The sequence below is a fragment of the Oryctolagus cuniculus genome, chromosome 1 (assembly GCF_964237555.1).
Source record: "Oryctolagus cuniculus chromosome 1, mOryCun1.1, whole genome shotgun sequence".
NCBI classification, from domain to species: Eukaryota; Metazoa; Chordata; class Mammalia; order Lagomorpha; family Leporidae; genus Oryctolagus; species Oryctolagus cuniculus.
In genome coordinates, this window is record NC_091432.1 from 153,839,875 (window position 1) to 153,859,371 (window position 19,497).

Below are 19,497 nucleotides of genomic sequence, written 5' to 3' on the forward strand. Positions count from 1 at the left end.
TTTCTGGGGGAAATTATAGGCTCTGTCCATATAATTGGAAAACTATTTTTGGAACAATATATGCATTGTAGGACTGAAAGGAACTTTAGAAAGCTTCTAGCCTGGCCAGAAGCACCAGCCCTGGGAGAGTTACCAGGTACTCTGGGTAGGAGTGGATGCTGTACTCCAATAATTAAAGAGAAATCTAGTCACACAGAAAGTTAGACAAAATTCTGTACTACTGGGCTTCTTAGCCCTTAAGAGAGTACTGCTCACTGTCAATATTTAAGACAGGAACAAAGCATTCAGAATTCCTCAAACTTATTTGACCAAGAAAACTTACTAAAGTAGCATACTAGGAGCACATAAGGAAAAAGTCTAGAGCCCTAAGTTCCTCCCCACTCCTCATTTATTTATTTTTATTTATTTGAAAGGGGTGGCAGAGACAGAGAGAAAGAAGTCTCCCATCTGCTGGTTCATTCCTCAAATGCCAGCAACAGCCAGAGTGGGGGCAGGACAAGTAAGGGGGCAGGAGCTAAGTCTGGGTCTCCTATGTTAGTGGCCAGAATTCAAGAACTTGAGCCCTCACCACTACCTCCCAGGGTATGCATTAGCAGGAAGCTGGACTTGAGAGTACAGTTGGGACTTGAACCCAGGCACTCTGATACAGGATGCGGGCTTCCCAAGTGGCCTCTCAACCACTGTGCCAAATGTCCATCATCATCTCCCATGATCCTCTTTAACACAGGGAAAAGCCAAGGTACAGGGACATAAGTGGCCTTTCCAAGGGTCAAGATCATACACAAGGCTGAAGCTATCAGTGCCTGGAACTCTGCCCTAGCTTGTTCATGTCCTTCCACACTCTACCATGTGGCCTCAAGTCCACTCCTTTGGGTGGGAAAGAAGGTGAGGAATGTGGCCAACACAGAACCCCAGACGAGACATCTGATATTTCCTTGTAGTCAGTTATCAAACATTGCTTCTGTTTTTTATTCCCTTTTTCAATCCAGAACAAACTATATAACCCCAACTCCAAAATGAGGGTAAAAAAAAAAATTTCCACATTAGCCAAATAAGAAATGAAGTCTATTTTTAATATTTAGTCTATTTATAAAGACAATTTTTTTTAGTATGATCAATCTATCTTGACACGTTCCAAAAGCACAACTAGCATCAAAAACTGGTCTCTTTTGGGGCTGGCGCTGTGGTGTAGTGAGTAAAGCCGCCTGCTCTGCTTCCAATCTAGCTCCCTGCTAACGCACCTGGAAAGGCAGCAGAGGATGGTCCAAGTCCTGGGAACCCTGCACCCACATGGGAGACCCATAAGAGGCTCCTGGCTCCTGACTTTAGATTGGCCCAGCTCTGGCCATTGCAGCCATTTGGGCAGTGAACCAGTGGATGAAAGATTCCCCCTCTCTCTCATTTCTCTGCCTCTGTGCAACTCTGCCTTTCAAATAAATAAATAAATCTTTTTTTTTTAAATTGGTCCCTTTCTTTGTAGCCCAATTTGACAAAGAGAACATTCCTCAAAATGCTCAGAAATGTGGATACTAAACAAGGTGTTTACTTTAAGGCACTCATTTCTGCTTATCCATGGTTTTAAAAATCCTATATTAATAGCTTCACTTCATTATTTTCAGAGGTTCTTTGACAACGGTAATTGACCCAACATTGTAAGCCTGTCTATAATTCACTTTAAAAATATTTTGGCATATCCAATAAGATATATTTGTGTGTGTGTGTGTGTGTGTGTGTGTGTTTTCGTCTATACCGGGTGATGCAGAGATTAAAGGCCCTGGCCACACTCTACTAGCAGCTAGTATATGTACTTTGGGCTTTTCACTGGCAAACCAGAGGATTTGTCAGTTAGCACTAGGGTATTAGAAATGGATCCTCCTTGGTGAATTCAATGGTTAGCATACCAGACATGAGAAATGTGTAGAGAACACGAGATAAGGGTGCAGCCATCTCTGTGGAAGGGTTAGGGGTGTTTTAGAGGTAAACAAGCCAGGCAAACCACACACCAGAACGATGCCCTCGGGCCTAGGTGCATTCCTGTGTCCAGCTGCAGAAAATCATTGCTTACTTGACTCAGCGATCAGCAACCAGCGGAGTCCTGCTCCTGGAATGTTGTGTGTGTGTGTGTGTGTGTGTGTGTGTGCCCTGAGTGAACTCTCATGGGAGGTACAGTCAGAGCCCCTCCGTGGGGCACAACTGCTCAGAGACTTGGCTTTTAATCTTCACCTTTACTTCTAGTGCACCTGTCCAGAGAACTGCAGCCCTAGTCAATCCCTGCTCCCCAGGATCAAACTGGTTTAGGTCAGCTCACACCACCAGCCTGGAGGACAACAGCACCCAGAGTGCAGGGCAGGAAAGAGGAAGAAACTACATTGCCAATGTTTAAATTACTTAAGGCATGACTTGCCCAGCAGTAGGGCACTGACCACAAGATTTCTAAATGTTTCATGTTTAAACTGGCTTGTTTAAAGGAAGCTTTTTTCAATGTTTAATAAACAAATAATAATGTGTACATTTATAGGCTCCCAGCTGATGTTTTCATACATGTATACATTGTAGAATGACAAAATTTACTTTTCAAGAGAAATAAAGACACGTTTATACTGTATTCAGCACTCTTCAGAATCTGAGCTCTTATTTTTGGTCTAATAGTAGTCTTATCTTCCACCGAGTGAAGTACAGGTATTAATGAGGAAGAGGCAGCTTCAAGGTTTATCAGTGGGGTCGGCACTGTGGGGTAGCAGCCAGTTTGAATTCCAGCTGCTCCTATTCTGATCCAGCTCTCTGCTATGGCCTGGGAAAGCAGCAGAAAAAGGCCCAAGTCCTTGGACCCCTGCACCCATGTGGGAGACCCAGAAGAAGCTCCTGGCTCCTGGCTTCGGATCAGCTCAGCTCTAGGCCGTTCCAGCCATTTGGAAAGTGAACCAGTGGATGGACCCCCCCACTCCCCCCCTTTCTGTAACTCTGCCTTTCAAATAAATAAACCTTTAAAAAAAATCCAAAATCACTTGCTCTAAAAAAAAAAAGGTTTATCAGCAAGTTTTCAAATTGTCTTATTATTTTTAAAAAAGTATAATTTATATTTGAAATATATATATTTACAAGTATACACTGTATATATTTACAAATACTTATGTATATATTGTTAGGTCTGGAATAGCTCAGGGTTCTGGCCTTTTGTACCCCCAGAAAGGAGAGACAGAAAAAGGAGATGGAGACTGACCTCAACAGAGACAGGTTGCTTTACTGGAAGCAAAGAAGCTGGTGACAGTCTGTTCTTGGAAACAGACTGCATGCAGGGCACATCTGGAACTCAGGTTTTATCAGGTTAGGGAATTTGTCACTTGAGGGGGGGTTGTAGAAGGCGGTTGGGGAAAGTGGGTGTCTCTTTGAAGCCTCAAGGGATTTCCCCCTTACCTGTTTCACAAGATGCTCTGTGTCCCTTATCCACTTAGCTATTTGCATTGCAAGGAGACAGGAAAGATCTGTTTGGCACCTAGGATCTCCACAAAAAGGAGGGGCAGGGAGGGGAAAGGTGCCACAAGTCCTTTACATATATGTCATCTATACATATAAATGTACATATATGTAATTTATATTTATCTTACATACACAACCTCCTATAAAGCAAATACAATATAAGCTCATCTTTCTTCCACCTTGCTAGATTCTTCTTTTTATTGTTATCACAAGTCAACGGTTTTTACATATTTACAGAGTTTGGAACCATGGCCACAATCTAATTTAGAGTCAGGGCTGCTGGATCGGCCCCCAAACCTCATGCTTCCCCCAGCTATAGGCAACCACTCTACCTTCTGATTCTATAAATGTCCTTTTCTAAATATTTCATGTAAAAAGAATCCACGCTATATGCTATATGGGCTTTTGTGTTTGGTTTCCTTCACTATATGTTTTCTTTTTAATTTATTTTATTTATTTGAAAGAGTTACAGAGAGAGGTAGAGGCAGAGGCAGAGGCAGAGGCAGAGGCAGAGGCAGAGGCAGAGGCAGAGACAGAGACAGAGACAGGTCTTCCATCTGCTGGTTCACTCTCCAAATGGCCACAACGGCCCAGAGCTGAGCCAATCTGCAGTCAGGAGCCAGCAGCTTCTTCAGGGTTTCCCACGTGGGTGCAGGGGCCTAACGGATTGGGCTATCCTCCACTGCTTTCGCAGGCACATCAGCAGGGAGCTGGATCAGAAACAGAGCAGCCAGGACTAGAACTGGCACCCGTAAGAGATGCCAGCACTTCTGGCCAGGGCTTTAACCCCTGAGCCAGTGCCAGCCCTGTGTGTATAATGCTTTTGAAGTTTAAACACACTGTACTTCTTCCCTTTTAATTGCCAAATAATACTCCCTCATATGGATATACCACATTTTGTTCATACATTCATCAACATTTGAGTTTCCACTTTTTAGCCACTATGAACCTTCCTGTAATAGCCTTTATATGGACATATGTTTTCATTTCTCTGGAAGAGAAACCTAGGGGTTGAACTGTGGAGTCACATGGTAATTTAATGTTTAACATGTTAGGAAATTGCCAAACTGTTTTCCAAAGTTGCTGTACCACTTTACATTCCCTCTAGCAATGTCTGAAGAATCACATTCCTTTTAATCAGGTTGCTACAAGTTACGTAGAGCTATCTCTTAATTCTGTAACTAGTTAACTGAGATGATTCCCCATGTCATAGGCTTAGTAGGATATACCATTTTTCTGCTTATAACATCTGGATACAATACTATAACAACCACAACCTATTAAAACCAGTCCCCAACTCTACTGATTCTGTTCCAATTCGATTAAAAATCTTCTTACCTCTAAAAAATACATTTACATGTGAAAACACATATATTTACAAATATACATTATATATTTCCATCTATTTATGTACACAATGTATGTATACATACATTGTATATATGTATACATAAATATACATATATGTACCTAATGTTATATATAATTAATTACCTATGACAGAGTTAATCATGCACACACATGACTTTGGCTCAAAGTTATTACATTATAAACTTCCAAAATTGTTGAGTATAGACCCTAGGAGTAAAAAACCTTAAGTGTCCTTAATATATTTGTTTTTAAATGATATATATGTACTATTGTAATAATATATTGTACATATTATAATATAAAAAGATGGCAGAAAGATTAAATAAAGCATATAGTTTAAATAAATACAGCAGTATACTCTTGGCTCAGCTAACTAAATCTTCAAATTAGTTTTCAGTCTGCCCACCAATCATGCAAATGTGTTTGGTAAAATTCAGCTGGTATATTTCAATAAATTTTAAAGACTAATAAAATTAGTAGATGCGACATAAATTCAAGAAATGGATTCAAAACTCACTGATACTCCTCACTTGAAAGATTTTAAAAGTACTGGTGTTAAACAATTCTTTTATCAAGTCTTTCGGGTTTTTTCTGAGAGTTTTGATAAGTTGCAAATGTTTGATATTTTGTGGAACACATTGGAACTACAATAAAAAAAATTTCCAAATAGCCATTACTCTCTCAGTAGCAGAAATTCCCTTTGAAAAGTAATCATTCTCCCTTCTCATCATTCCCATTAACCTTGGATTTTTCCTCCTTTTCAAAGTATCTGTGACTACTGACAAACTTGGAAACGAGCAGTTAATTCAAAACCCTGTGTTTTTGCTACAGAAAGATGTAGATAACTGTAAGCTCAAACACTGTTAGATATGTGGCAACAAGAGAACCAGTGATATCCTACGGGTGCAATGGATGGTCTTGCTTCCTAATCCAGAGCCTCAGAGAGATAAAAAAATCTTCCACAATCTAAAAGCACTAATTCTTCCTGGAGCTCTGACATCCGTCCAGAAAGGTAACAGTTGAATTTCAGCTTGCTTGGCTGAAGGGAGAGAGCTGAGGAAGAAGCAGCATCTGAGTACACCTGTAACCCACTCAGAGATAAATCTCAGGGTTCAGAGAGACTCTAACTTAAAGCCTTCATGTTTATAAAGTTAAAGAACTCAGTGGCATCGCCTAACTCATAATTTGCAACATCGCACAATATGCTTCACAGCCAGGTGGGCAGAACCCGACCTGGGCAAGGAATTCCTGCCTCTTTCTCCACCTTAGGAAACCATAGCCACCACACAGGAAGTGAAACTAATAGAGGACCACCGGTGATCCAGACCTTACATATTAAAACAACTCAATATCTTTCTTAAATGCTACCAGGGTTATAGGAAGTCCTGATATTTTCCTTCCACGCCTCCGAAGGACAGTCATTTGCATCCTCTTTTGCAGGCCAACACAACTTATTCACAACAGTCCCAACCTCGTTTTCTGTCCCACACAAGGAAAAAGAGCAATTTAGTGCAGGGAACAGGGGTTGGAGATCAATAAGCAGAGTGGCTTTAACTGTACATGGCCGGCCTCCGCATCCCTTGGCTATACACTGGAAGCACTGAGGAGCTTCATAAGAAATACATGGGGAGAAAACACTAAATTCCTAAAAACTATACATACGAAATTTGCATTCATTAAATAAAAGATAAAAATAAAGAAAAAAGAAATACCAAGAACTGGGTCCCCTGCCAAACATTTGATGGAATTGGTCAGGACTGTCTACAAACTCCACAGGTGTTCCTAATGTACAGCCAATGTGACAAGACCTGACCCTGGACATGTACCTGTCTGTATGGTGAGGAGGAGTCTTGAAAAGTCCCTTTCCCTCCGAGAGCCTCATGCCTAGCGGCTTTGACGTCCTCGAGAAGACAAAACTCTCTGCTAGTATTACTGGGGTTAGCCATCCACAAGGTCAAAGGCAGGAAGCAACTCAGAGAAAATGTGGTGGGGAGCTATTTCAAATACAGAGACCCAAACTTAATGGTAGTCAACATGACACCTGGCACTAGAAGATGCTCATTAAGCACTGGCTTAAGAAATATCTGACTTCACACAAACAGAGCAAACTCAGCCCATGGGTTTGCCTCCTCTTCAGAGAAAGAAGTCCTTGCAGTGCTGATCACCAAATCTAAGACATCTTTATCCATTCTCTCTCTCTCTCTTTCTCTCTCTCCCTCCCTCCTCCCCCTCCCTCCCTCTCTCTTTCCAACAAAGACCCAATCTACCTCCTGTGCTCTCATCTTGGAAAACTGGTCCTGTCATCTATTTCTCTCCCCCACATTTGTAGCCTCCCCATCTCTACTAGAACATTCCAGCAGCATCAGAGTACGTTCAAGTTTCTCCTATTGCAGTTCAAAAAAACCAGAGACCCCACATTCCCCCCTGCCCTGCATATATGCTGGCTTCTCAGTGGTCCTAGCTGGCTTCTCCATCTCTAACAAAACTGTGAGGAAACACCGGGGGGACAGCCACTTTTCTCATTCTGCAACCCCCTTTGGGTGACCTTTCTAGAGGCAATGATTAACATGCAAAATCTCTCAAACATTTATTTCCACCCGAGATTTCTTTCATGAGTTCTGCTGGCCTACTCCTCTTCTCCACTTGAACATCTCCTAAGCAAAACACCCCAGAGAATTACCCACCTCCCCCACCTCATGCTCACCTGCTCCTCCTCCAAAAATGGTTTCACCATCCCATCCCACTCAGTTGTTTATGCCAGAAACTTCTGAATCATCCTGGTTACTCCTGCTCTAAGAACCATACCCAAATAATCACTACCTTCTTTCTGATTTTAAGTACGAACTCAATGACACTCAATTTTAGTCTCTCTGCCGTTAATGTGATCCAGTGCCACTACACCTTCCTGGGTGACTGCAAAGGTCTTGGCACTACTTGCTCACCTCCATTCTCTCCCTCCCCAGAGTGGCCACCTGTGGCTGCACAGGCTGTGTCCATGCTTGCACAGGGACTTTTCAACTTCAAGATATTTAACAAATGCGTTGAACACTTGACATTTATTTGGAGATAAAACCTGGCAGAACACATTGGGCATTTATGACGAACACAGTTTATCACTATGATAAAAATGTTTTTAAATGTTGGATGTTTAAATGTACAAATAGCCTCCAGACACTAAAAGTTTAAAGTTGATTGTGTTTAGTCTGTTGTTTAGTTCATGAATGACTAGAGCATGCTACATACTGGCCCTTTGTTTTCCTCACCCTGATGGCTTTGTTCCTCAGGAAACATTTGGCAATGTCTGCAGATATTTGGGTTGGTATAACTGGAGGTAAGGTGCTATTGGACCTGGTGGGTAGAGGACACAGGGATGCTGTTAAAGTTCCCGAACTACACAGGACAATCTCCCATCACAAAATAGCGACCTGGCCAAAAATGTCAAAAGTGCCCAAGTTGAGAAACACTGGTCTAATTTTACATTGCTGCAGATAAGCAACAGGGAAGCTAGATAACAGTAAGTCATACCTCCCATGTCAAAGTCAAGAATACTGACCGTGCCACACGAAACACAAACACACAGTCATTAGGGAACTCCCTTTTTGCTATGGGGGTTAGGCTCCTGACATCTTGACCTGGAACTAGGAATGCATTTCTCATATGAATGAATATTGAAAACAGTAACCACGAGGGGCAGGCATTTGGCCTAGCCCCTGAGATGCTGATTAGGACCCAGTGTCTCACCTCAGAGTACCTGGGTTCAATGCCCAGCTCTGACTGCTTACTCCAGCTTCCAGCTAAAGTGGACCTGGGAGGCAGCAGTGATGGCTCAAGTGACTGAGCGCCTGCCACTGTTGGAAGACCTGGATTGAGTTCCTGGCTCCTAGCTTCGGTCCAATCCAGCCCCAGATGTTTCAGGGATTTGGGAAGTCAATCAGCAGACAGATGATTGTTCTGCCTCACAAACACATAATAATAAGAATGAAAGGAATCTGACAAATCAGAAGAGATCATTTCCAATAGCATTCATTTCTGTTGCCTACTACCTCATTTCAAGGAAAACATACAGTATCTGCATTATACTTCAGAATTTTCCATTCATTTGAGACTTAATCACAAATTTTTTAAAATGTAAAGAATTTTCAGCTTCCCTTGGAGAAAAAAAAATCAAAAGTAGATGTGGCCATATTGGACTCCAATTCCTAGATTTCCTAGGCAGGACTGGCAGATACCCACCCCAGATTTAGCAGGTCCTCTGCAAGTCTTACCTGGCGCAACCCAACACTCTCGTGCATAACCTGTTCTGTCTCAGTTTATAGCCGATTTTGCCATCCTAGTCTTAGAGGAACTCTTTTTTTTAGTGTAAAGCAAATAAGCTAGAAACGAAAAAGTAACAACTTATGAATCAAACTCATGCTAGGGTTCATGATGAACCATAGTTAACAAAGGATGGACTCCAGCACACATTTGGGGCTGAAGCTGAACATGTCCTTTTCAAGGTCAAGTTGAAGGAAGTGTAGAGAAGGTGACAAACCCTGACCATGAAATGGAAAAAAAAAAAAAACTTTCATTTATCTATCAATAGAATGCTTTTAAAACATAAATTCACAGTATGACATACAGTATTTAAAAAATAAAGGACTTAGCCATTTCTGAGAAACCAAAGTTTCCAAAAACTATCAATTTGAAGGTCTATAAAAAAAATTAAGAAAAAAACAAGGTAGAGTTTTCTTTCCTGCCAGACCTGAAATCTGTTACCAAATCCTCCAGCCATAGGGCCTGCCTGGAACAGCCTAAGCTCCTAGCAGGTAATTCACACTGATCTTTAAATACCATTAGCCCCTCCTTCTCCCCCTCTATGAAACAAACCTGAAGAACAGCTCTAAAGGGGAGGCAGAATGCCAGAGCAAGAGACGAGGCATAGTCAGCAGCACTGTTTTCTCTAAGCTCTGGTCCCAATATCTGTGGAAGATTGACTTTGTCCAGAGAAGAGATAACAAGGCCCGGAGCGTGCAGGATCCCAGGTGACTACATAACTCATCTCTACCTGCGCAATTCCTAAGGCCCAACCTACAGGCGCCCTCGTCCACCTGGAAGATGGAAAGTTGGGACCGGTGTGGCCGGCGGGGGCCTTAGGGTGCATGCAGAGGAAAAACGAAGCTGTGGGCAGGAGCTGCTTCCACCTCACAAAGCAAGTAACAAAAAAAAAAAAAAAAAAAAATTTGGAAGAATCCGACTTAGATCAGGCACTGGAGGAAGAAACCCAAGAGGGCAGAAGAATGCCTTTAAGAAGAAATTTCCAGTTTTCATGACTGACTTTGCAGAACGCGAGTGTCCCAGACTCGTGTGAGGGGGAAAGGCGGCAGGGAGGGAGAGGGCTTTGGCGCCCCCGGACCAGCGTCTCCTTTTCTAATTGTTTGCCCCAAGGCCAGCCATTTAGTATCCCAGCGCCAGCCTTTTTAACAGTAAAATGGAGATAATAATGCCTCTTTGCAAGGCTGTGGTTAGGGCTGAATGAACTTCAATGAAGTTAAACGCCCTGGCACGCAAGCGACGGCAGTAACTGTTCGCTTCCTACCTATCCACTACCGAAGCCAACCCTTCCGACTTCCAAGCGCCCGCTCGTTACTCTCAAAGGCCGCCAAGAGCCCAGAAACGGACTTCCAGGTGACACTACCTCACCCTCCGGAGACCCAGCGAGCGAACGGGAAAAGAGAGTTGAGGAAGGACGCGCCGCTCCATCCCCAGCCAGGACGCGCTCCGACCGCCCATCCGCTTTCTCCCGCTCCGCTTCCTCTTCCCAGGCGAGCCCATCCCGCCCTGGGCAACGCGGCCCCGGCTAAGACCTGGCTCTCTCCCTCCCAGACCTCTCCCCACGCCGGGCGACCACGCAGGGAAGCCGCTGGGGGGACCTGGTTACCTGGAGGGAGAGTCTGCCCGCGGCGGACGAAGGAGCTGCGCTTCCCGGCGTGCAGGGCCGATCCTCGCCGGCCGCGCACCCTCCCAGCGCTGCGCCGCGGGCGCCGGGCCCCCGCGCCGCTAAACCTCCCACCCGGTGCCACGCCCCGGGCCCGCCCCGTAGACCCCGCCTCCCTCGGCCCGCCCCCTCCTTCCCGCCTCGCCCACCTGCGCTGCCCCGGGGTTAGGGGCGCTCGGCTCCTGCGCCGCGCTCAGGGCGCCCTCTGGGTAGGTATCACCGAGGTCCGAGGAAAGCCGGAGTTCAAGTGTTCGTGTCCGGTCCTCAGGTGCGTTCTGGTTCTTATTCCTCCTAGGAAAGGGCTAAGCGTGAAAGTGCTGTCTTTTTACAAATTTTGTGCTCCCCTCCTGTGAGGCAGGAAACGCGCCGACGACTGCCTTTTCTGATTGAAAATATGAAAATGTTTGTTTTACAACAAAAAAAAATGTTCAAATGCCAAGGTTCTTTTTAGCCTGTGAAATTTGGAGATGTTCATGTAGTTTTTTTTTTTTTTTAATGGACTTAGCTTTCTAAATTTTGTCTCTGAAAACTGGTGTCTTTCATGGGTGTATAATCTTATATCAAACGAAACTGTGGAATTATCCAGTCTCATGGTTTTGTGTCAGTGATGAAAACTGACAGGGTTTTCTTTGCAGTAGGAGGAATGCTGTGTTTGAGTTCTTCCATTGGATTTGTTGGCTCCTGGAAAGCAGACCAGGGTCTTATCTTCACATTGTTTACTCTTTGAACACACTCAGGAGGCAGGATGTGCGTTCACGCTGACTTGCCCACACACCGTGCCCCGCTGGGACCCAAGGGTGAAGCTGAGACCCTGGTGAATAGGTGGGCTGGCCCGGTGCCCCTCATCCCCTTTTTTTCAAAAACTTAACTGTGAGAACACTTTTAAAAGTTTTAGAATTTATTTTATTTATGTAAAATATATATATATATACATACATATATACACACACAAGCGAGAGAGAGAGACCATCCATCTGCTGGTTCATCCCCAAATGCCTGCAGTAGCCATACCTTGGCCAGGCTGAACCTAGGAGCCTGGCCCAATCCAGGCCTCTCCCATGGGTGCCAGAAACTCAAGTACCTGAGCCATCCGCAGCTGCCTGCCTGGGTGTGCATTAGCAGGAAGCTGGAATGGAGAGCTGAGTCGGAACACAAAGCCGGGCACTGTGACATAGAATGTGCTCATCCCAGGTGGTGACTTCCAGGCCAAACGCCAGCCCCAGTGTCCATCCCCTGAACAGACCGGCCGTCATTTTTCATGGGAGAGGGCTGATGCAGAGGGCAGGGCCGACCGGATCTGGTGGAAAACCCTCACCTTTGGGACTGCCTGCTAAGACTTCTCCATGCAAAGATAAGCAGAGGGTGGCTATCCTGCAAATGAAGCATAAAATGAGTCACGCCACACAAACCACGTAGTTAACCTCGTGTTAGGTCCTGGCATTTTGTCTTCTGTGCTTTGGAATTCTGGGAGGATTTCCCTGATACTCCATCCCCTACCCCCACCCTACCTCCAGGATGCTGTCGGGCTATTACTGTGTAAAGCACTGCCACCCAGGCCACCTGTAGTGACCGTGGCTTAGGTGCTGATGCGTCCTTAGGGGAAGTCAGTCGTGGCTTCCCCAAGGAGATTCTGGAACATCCTGCTTTGGCTTTTATGTGGGAAAGTAGCTGTCTTCTAATGCATTGTGTGCAAGGCCTAGAACAGGGGAAACACATGAGCTGTTTTTAATCTGTGGTGTATATTTTTATCATGAAAACAAAAGTGTGAACTCAAAATACCTTCTGTAAAATAGACTGAATTTGCATTTCAGTCTGAACTATGAAAAATGTAATAGCAATTTTTTCCATGTCTCTTAATCGGCATGACTGTATTTATTAACTGACAAAATAAATGTTCTAAATTCCTTAAGTAAAGCCATTATTTATAAAGGCAAATGTGTGACATAAACCCTCACAGTGCATTATGAAATTGACTTGATAGATTTTAGTAACTGGATGTTTGACGCTAAGCCTGTCATTTCTTTTCACTAAAATAAAGGTCTCTACCTTCTCACTTGACCTGTTTTTCCTTTGGGCTTAGGTCAAACCCATTTTAGGACTGGCCTTTTTTTTTCTTTTTAAGACAGAAATGCAGCAGTTTGTTCAAAGGACACCTCTTAAGCTTTATCCCCTCTCTGAAGTGTTTCCTGACTATCTGCTCAGGCGGAATTTGCCACTCCTTACTTTATTCCCCAATATACCCTGCACATATTTCCGTTATGGCTTCTATGAAGCATTAATGCCCTAATTTTATTTTTTAAAATATGCTGGTGTCCCTCTGTTGCATTTTAAGTTCCCTGAAGGGAAGGGCTGTCTTAATCATCTTTGTATGTCACTCAGAATAAAAAGTTATTTATTATATTCAACCCTATTTCAGAAAAGACTTAATGTAGCTGGGCACCGAGATTTGTAAGTATTTGTCAGATAAATTTGCTGGAAACAGTCATTAAATAGCATAGCTAAAGCAGTAGAATGGTATCTGACATAGAGTGTACCTTCCATAAACATTAGCTACCATGCAACTTTATACAGACAGGAAAATCCCACTGATGTTGTTTTTAAACATTTAGTCTGGAAAGCAAAATCCAAGCACCACTTATCAAGTTTTCAGCTTGCTCATTTACATATTACCAGTAAACCACATCTTTGATTAGAAAAAGAGAGAAAATTGGCTCATCTTCAAAGATCTCTTGACCTGGGAAAAATAGTATGAAGAGCTGTGTGCTGTTCATCTTTAACCTTGGAGAAAAAGGAGAACTTGGGTTTAAATTACATCTTTCTAGACCAGTCTCTGTTGTCTGTCAAATGGAGCTGCTAGGGAGCAGAAAAGATTATCTCTACATTTTAGTCCTGCTTTAACACTGTTGGGACTTACAGCAACTTTGGAACTAGAATCCTTCAACTTTCAACTAGCCTTGAAGTACAAACTTCACGAAAATCATCCAATGTTGCACTGGCTTTGGTGTCAGGTGGCAAGAAACAAATTCTCTGGGTATCAGTGTCCTCACCTGTAAAACAAAGTTGTTGGACAACATGAATGCTATTTAAAATACATCATAGCCGGCCGGCGTCATGGCTCACTAGGCTAATCCTCCGCCTGCGGCGCTGGCATCCCGGGTTCTGTCCTATTTGCTCCTCTTCCAGTCCAGCTTTCTGCTGTGGCCCGAGAGGGCAGTGGAGGATGGCCCAAGTCCTTGGGCCCTGCACCCGCATGGGAGACCAGGAAGAAGCACCTGGCTCCTGGCTTTGGATCGGTGCAGCACGCCGGCTGTAGCGGCCACGTGGGGGGTGAACCAAAATGAAAGGAAGACCTTTCTCTCTGTCTCTCTTCTCACACTGTCTAACTCTGCCTGTCAAAAAAAAAAAAAAAATACATCATAGTCATAACATGCTATGAAATAGGCTATCTCTGAAGGAAATAGGTGGGGATTGAGTCACCAGTTAGAGATTTTTAAAGGATTCCTGCATGAACCAAAAGTAGAAAATTTCAGGTTTAGAAGAAACCTTACAAGTCTTCCATAATTTGCCTGAAACTTTGTCCTCTCTCTCCCTTTTTTCAAAAGATTCATTTATTTATTTGAAAGTCAGAGTTACAGAGACAGAGAGACAGAGAGATCTTCCATTTGCTGGTTCACTCCCCAGATGGCTTCAATGGCCAGGGCTGGACCAGGCTGAAGCCAGGAGCCAGGAGCCAGGAGCTCCATCTGGGTCTCCCATGTGGGTGCAGGACTGTCTTCTGCTGCCTTCCTAGGTACATTGGCAGGGAGTTGGATCAGAAGTGAAGCAGCCTGACTCAAACAAGTGCCCATATGGGATGCCTGTGTCTGAGGCAGTGGCTTAACCCACAATGCCACAGCGCTGCTCCCGCCCCCAACCACCATGTCCTCTGTAATATGAAGTTAATGGGCAAAAGTTCATGGAAAAGTTGTATTATGAAAACTCTATGCATAGGTCTTGTTATGGTTTGCATATCAGGTTGTGTGTCCCCCAAAGGCCCATGTGTTAAAGGTTTAATTCCCAAAGTTTTGTATTAACAGTACTAAGAGGGCGAAACTTAATCCAGTTATGGTGTTTAAAGGTGGGGCTTTGGAAAGTGATTAAATGGGATTTGGTTGTGAGGGTAGGACCGCGTGATCAAATCATGGTGGCTTTATTGGAGGGATGCACACTCCGTCTTGCCACATGACGGTCAGTGTTGCCTTGGGACTCTGCTAGCAACAGTGCCGTCACCAGATGCCAAACCGATGGGACCACTAGATCTTGGACTGTGAACCTCTAAAAACCCTCCTTCCTTCATAAGTAGCTTGTCTTTGGTATTTTGTTGTAGCAAGGAACTGACTAACACAGATGTCAAAATGTTTTGCATAATTTAATTCCATTTTTTCACCCACAAAGTTGTTGAAATACCCTCTCATAGTCTAGGGAGGGGCCACCCATCCATTATAATAATGGGGACAAGCCATTCATCTTAGGCCAACTATGATACAAAGTTTTTTTTTTTTTTTTTATCTTTATTTATTGAAAAGACAGAGTTGCAGAGAGAGGTAGAGACAGAGAGAGAGGTCTTCCATCTGCTGGTTCACTTCTCAAATGGCTGCAAAGGCCAGAGCTGAGTCAATCTGAAGTCAGGAGCCTCTTTTGGGTCTCCCACGTGGGTGCAGGGGTCCAAGGTCTTGGACCATTTTCTACTGCTTTCCCAGACCACAGCAGAGAGCTGGATTGGAAGAGGAGCAGCCGGAACTAGGGCTGGCGCCCATACAGAACACCAGCCTTCAGGCCAGGTCTTTAACCCACTGCACCACAGCCCTGGCCCCACAAAGTTCTTTTTCTGAAGCCACTTTGTGTGGCTTTGTCACTTTCACCCACTAGTTTTCCTCCCTTTCAACTTAAGGGCCCTTCAAAAATTTTTGGATGAATATGCTGCTTAAATATCCTCTCCTCCAAAATTAAAACTCCCAACTCTGTAAACCGTTCTTCACAAGGAAGTATGACGATTCTCCCACCAACAGACCTGCTTTCTTCAAAGAAACCTCTGTACTTGCTTTCGTAAGTGTCAAAATTACTTCTTTTCATTCTGGCATCTCAATTCCTTGTGAGACTCAAGTTTTGTCACTTGCCCAGCTCATAAGTCATGGAAGCCCTTAATTTCCTTTGCCACCTCCACCCAAGAAGCACTTAGGGTGGGGAGTATGCCCTGTTTGTTACTCTTTTGGGAGATACAGATGCAAGAAATGACTGTGAGTGGCCAACAGAGAGGGCCACGCCTTCTTTCCTTTCTAGTCCAAGCCTCTTTCCCATCAGTTTTGTTTGGAGTCATTAGGTCTTAACATTACTAAGAGACACCCTCTGTCTTCTTTCTCAGATTCACCTGCTCCGAGACAGGCAGCTGGGCCACAATGGCCCAGATCTTGTCCATTCCATTGTAGCTCACGACAGCTGCAGGTTAGAATACTACAAGACTTGGCAAAGTCTTTGCAATAATCCTGGCCTCCACTTCTCTCTAGCACCTCAGCTCCCTCCTCGCCTTACAACACGAGGTCCTCCTGGTGGAACAGACCACAACCACTGGGACTCTCAGTGCCTGTGACTTTTTCCACTCAGCCCTAGCACTGGACATTATGCTCCCTGGGGCCCAGCTGTACACCTGCTCCTCGTGATGCTCCTCCTCCTTGGCTTTTTTTTTAGAGAGAGAGAGAGAGAGACAGAGAGAAAGGTATTCCTTTGCCATTGGTTCACCCTCCAATGGCCGCCGCGGCCAGCGCGCTGTGGTCAGCGCGCTGCGGCTGGCACGCTGCGGCTGGCGCACCGCACTGATCTGATGGCAGGAGCCAGGTACTTATCCTGGTCTCCCATGGGGTGCAGGACCCAAGCACTTGGGCCATCCTCCACTGCACTCCCTGGCCACAGCAGAGAGCTGGCATGGAAGAGGGGCAACCGGGACAGAATCTGGCGCCCCGACCGGGACTAGAACCCGTTATGCCGGCGCCGCAAGGCAGAGGATTAGCCAAGTGAGCCGCGGCGCCGGCTTCCTCTGTGGCTTTTCAGAAGTGGTAGCTACTCTCAAGTTTGTTTTCAAGCCTCAATACCTGGTACACATACATAAACATACTGTTTGATTTCTCAAAGGATGGTTAAAATCTATTACTGGTATAAGAGGTGGGAACTTTTAATAGATTCATATGCATGGCTTTCAAAAATTTTGTGCATCAAAACAAACTAATGTTCTAGTTCCATTTTCCATCAGCTTTTTAAAGTTCACTTATAGGCTGCAGAAGCATGGCTATTTCTGTTCCCAACAGAAAGTACAACATTATATTTTATTTACATTATGAACATTGATGAACCTGACCACTTAACTTTAATGGATAATATTGATGTGATAGGAAAATTAATTTCAAAATCCAAACACTGGACTTATAAATTATCTTTTAGCATATATCTTGTTTATTAGTTTGATACTGCCCATATGCTATAAGCATAATCCACTTATTTTTAGTTACTGAAGTGACATACACCCATAAATCAATGTAAGTAGTTCAGAAAGGTTTGTCTGGATTTCTTGGCAATGGGTATGATTTGGGGCCCAGTCAAGAGCCAGAAATAGGGTAGGTGTTTGGCATAGTGATTAAAATGCCACTTGAGATATCTGCCTCCCATAACAGAGTGCCTGGGTTTGAGTCCTGGCTTGGTTCACCATGATTTTAGCTTCTTGTATTTTTTCAGAGTGACAGGGACAGAGAGAGAGAGAGAGAAACATATCCTCAATCTGCTGGTTCACTCACCAGCTGCAATGGCCAGGGTTAGGCCAGGGCTACAGTAGCCCGGAACTCCATCTGATTCTTCCAAGTTGGTTGCAGGGGCCCCAGACATGTGGGTCATCCTCTGTTGCTTTCTCAGATGAGTTAGAATGGAACTGGATTGGAAGCGGAGTAGCCGGGACTCAACCAGCACTCTAATATGGGATTCAGGCATCACAAGTAGCACTTAACCTGCTGCACCACAATGCTGGCCCTTCCAGCTTCTTGTTAATGCACACCTGGGAAGCATTCAGGTATTTGTAGGGTCCTTGCCACCCACAGGAAGACCTGCATGGAGTTTCTGGCTCCCGGTTCAGCTCAGACTGTTGTGGGCACTTTGGGAGTAAATCAGTGGATGGGAGATTTCTGTTAGTTTCTCTTTCTCTCTCTGTTTCTCTGACTTTCAAATAAAACAAAAATAAATGAATTTTAAAAATAAAAAATAGAAATAGCAATAGTTATTTTTACAGAGAATTTAAGAAATTGCTGAAACAGGTGATGGAGGCTTGAAAAAGCAAAAGGGGAAAGATTGGGGCTGGTGTCCTGGTGCGGCTGATTAAGCTACCACTTGGGATGCTGGCATCCCATATGAGTACCAATTTGAGTCTGCTTCCAATCCATCTTTCTGCTAATACACCTGGGAAGCAATGGATGATGGCCCAAATACTGGGACCCTTGTTGCTTAATTCACAGACCTGAATGGAGTTTCTTGCTCCTGGCTTCAGCCTGGTGCAGCCCTAGCTATCGTGGCTATTTGGGGACTGAATCAAAAGATGGAAGATCGCTGTCTCTGTCTCTGTCTCTGTCTCTCTCTGCCTCCGTCATTCTATGTTTCAAATAAATAAATCTTTAAAAAATAGCAAATTATAGGGGCCGGCACTCTGGCGCGATGGGTTAACGCCCTGGCCTGCAGCACTGGCATCTCATATGGGCACCGGTTCTAGTCTCGGCTGCTCCTCTTCCGATCCAGCTCTCTGCTATGGCCTGGGAAAGCAGGAGAAGATGGCTCAAGTGCTTAGGCCCCTGCACCTATGTGGGAGACCCGGAAGAAGCTCCTGGCTCTTGGCTTCGGATCGGCACAGTTCCGGCTGTTGCGGCCAATTGGGGAGTGAACCATCGGATGGAAGACTTCTCTCTCTCTCTCTCCTCTCTCTGTGTAACTCTGACTCTCAAGTAAAAATAAATACATAAATAAATCTTTATATAAAATAGCAAATTATAAAAAATGAAGAGAAAGACTGCAGTAACAGAGCGAATAACTGCAGCTCTTACAGCTGGGGAGGGGGGAGTTGCTGGGGTTATCAGGACCTAACTGCTGGGAGAGCATTCCTGGAGAGCGAAACGCGGATATTCCAGGAAGAGTGGTTCCTAGAAGGTATCTTTTTTTTTTTTAAGATTTATTTATTTATTTGAAAGTCAGAGTTAACATGCAGAGAGAAGGAGAAGCAGAGGGAGAGAGAGAGAGAGAGCGAGCAAGAGCGAGCGAGCTGGTTCACTCCCTAGTTGGCCACAATGGCTAGAGCTGCGCCGATCCGAAGCCAGGAGCCAGAAGCTTCTTTTGGGTCTCCCACATGGGTGCAGAGGCCCAAGGACTTGGGCCATCTTCTGCTTTCTCAGGCCATAGCAGAGAGCTGGATCAGAAGTGGAGCAGCCAAGACTTGAACCGGCATCCTTATGGGATGCCGGCACTGCAGGTGGCAGCTTTACCGCTATGCCACAGCACCAGCTCCAGTACCATTATTTCTGAAGATAAACACCAAGGTTGGGTCAGAGAAGGTTAATTAAAAACTGGAACCCAGAACCAACTGCCTCAGCAAAGGAGAGACACTGTCTGGCAGC

General features: G+C 44.6%; 2 protein-coding genes across 3 annotated transcripts in view; one reads left to right on the forward strand and one right to left on the reverse strand.

Annotated features, from left to right (window-relative positions):
* GCNT1 (glucosaminyl (N-acetyl) transferase 1) overlaps positions 1-10,894 on the reverse strand; it is a 56,978-nt gene extending 46,084 nt beyond the window's left edge. The window contains exon 1 of one of the 2 annotated variants that reach the window (XM_008256634.4): positions 10,766-10,894. The gene's annotated coding sequence lies outside the window, so the exon portion shown is untranslated. The remainder of the gene's footprint in view (positions 1-10,765) is intronic. The other variant, XM_070050634.1, reaches the window with a different exon arrangement.
* The window catches only part of LOC138844085 (uncharacterized), a 34,666-nt gene continuing 22,847 nt past the window's right edge, over positions 7,679-19,497 (forward strand). The window contains exon 1 of the mRNA XM_070050649.1: positions 7,679-11,090. Coding sequence (XP_069906750.1) covers positions 10,360-11,090 — 731 coding nt within the window. The 5' untranslated portion in view covers positions 7,679-10,359. The remainder of the gene's footprint in view (positions 11,091-19,497) is intronic.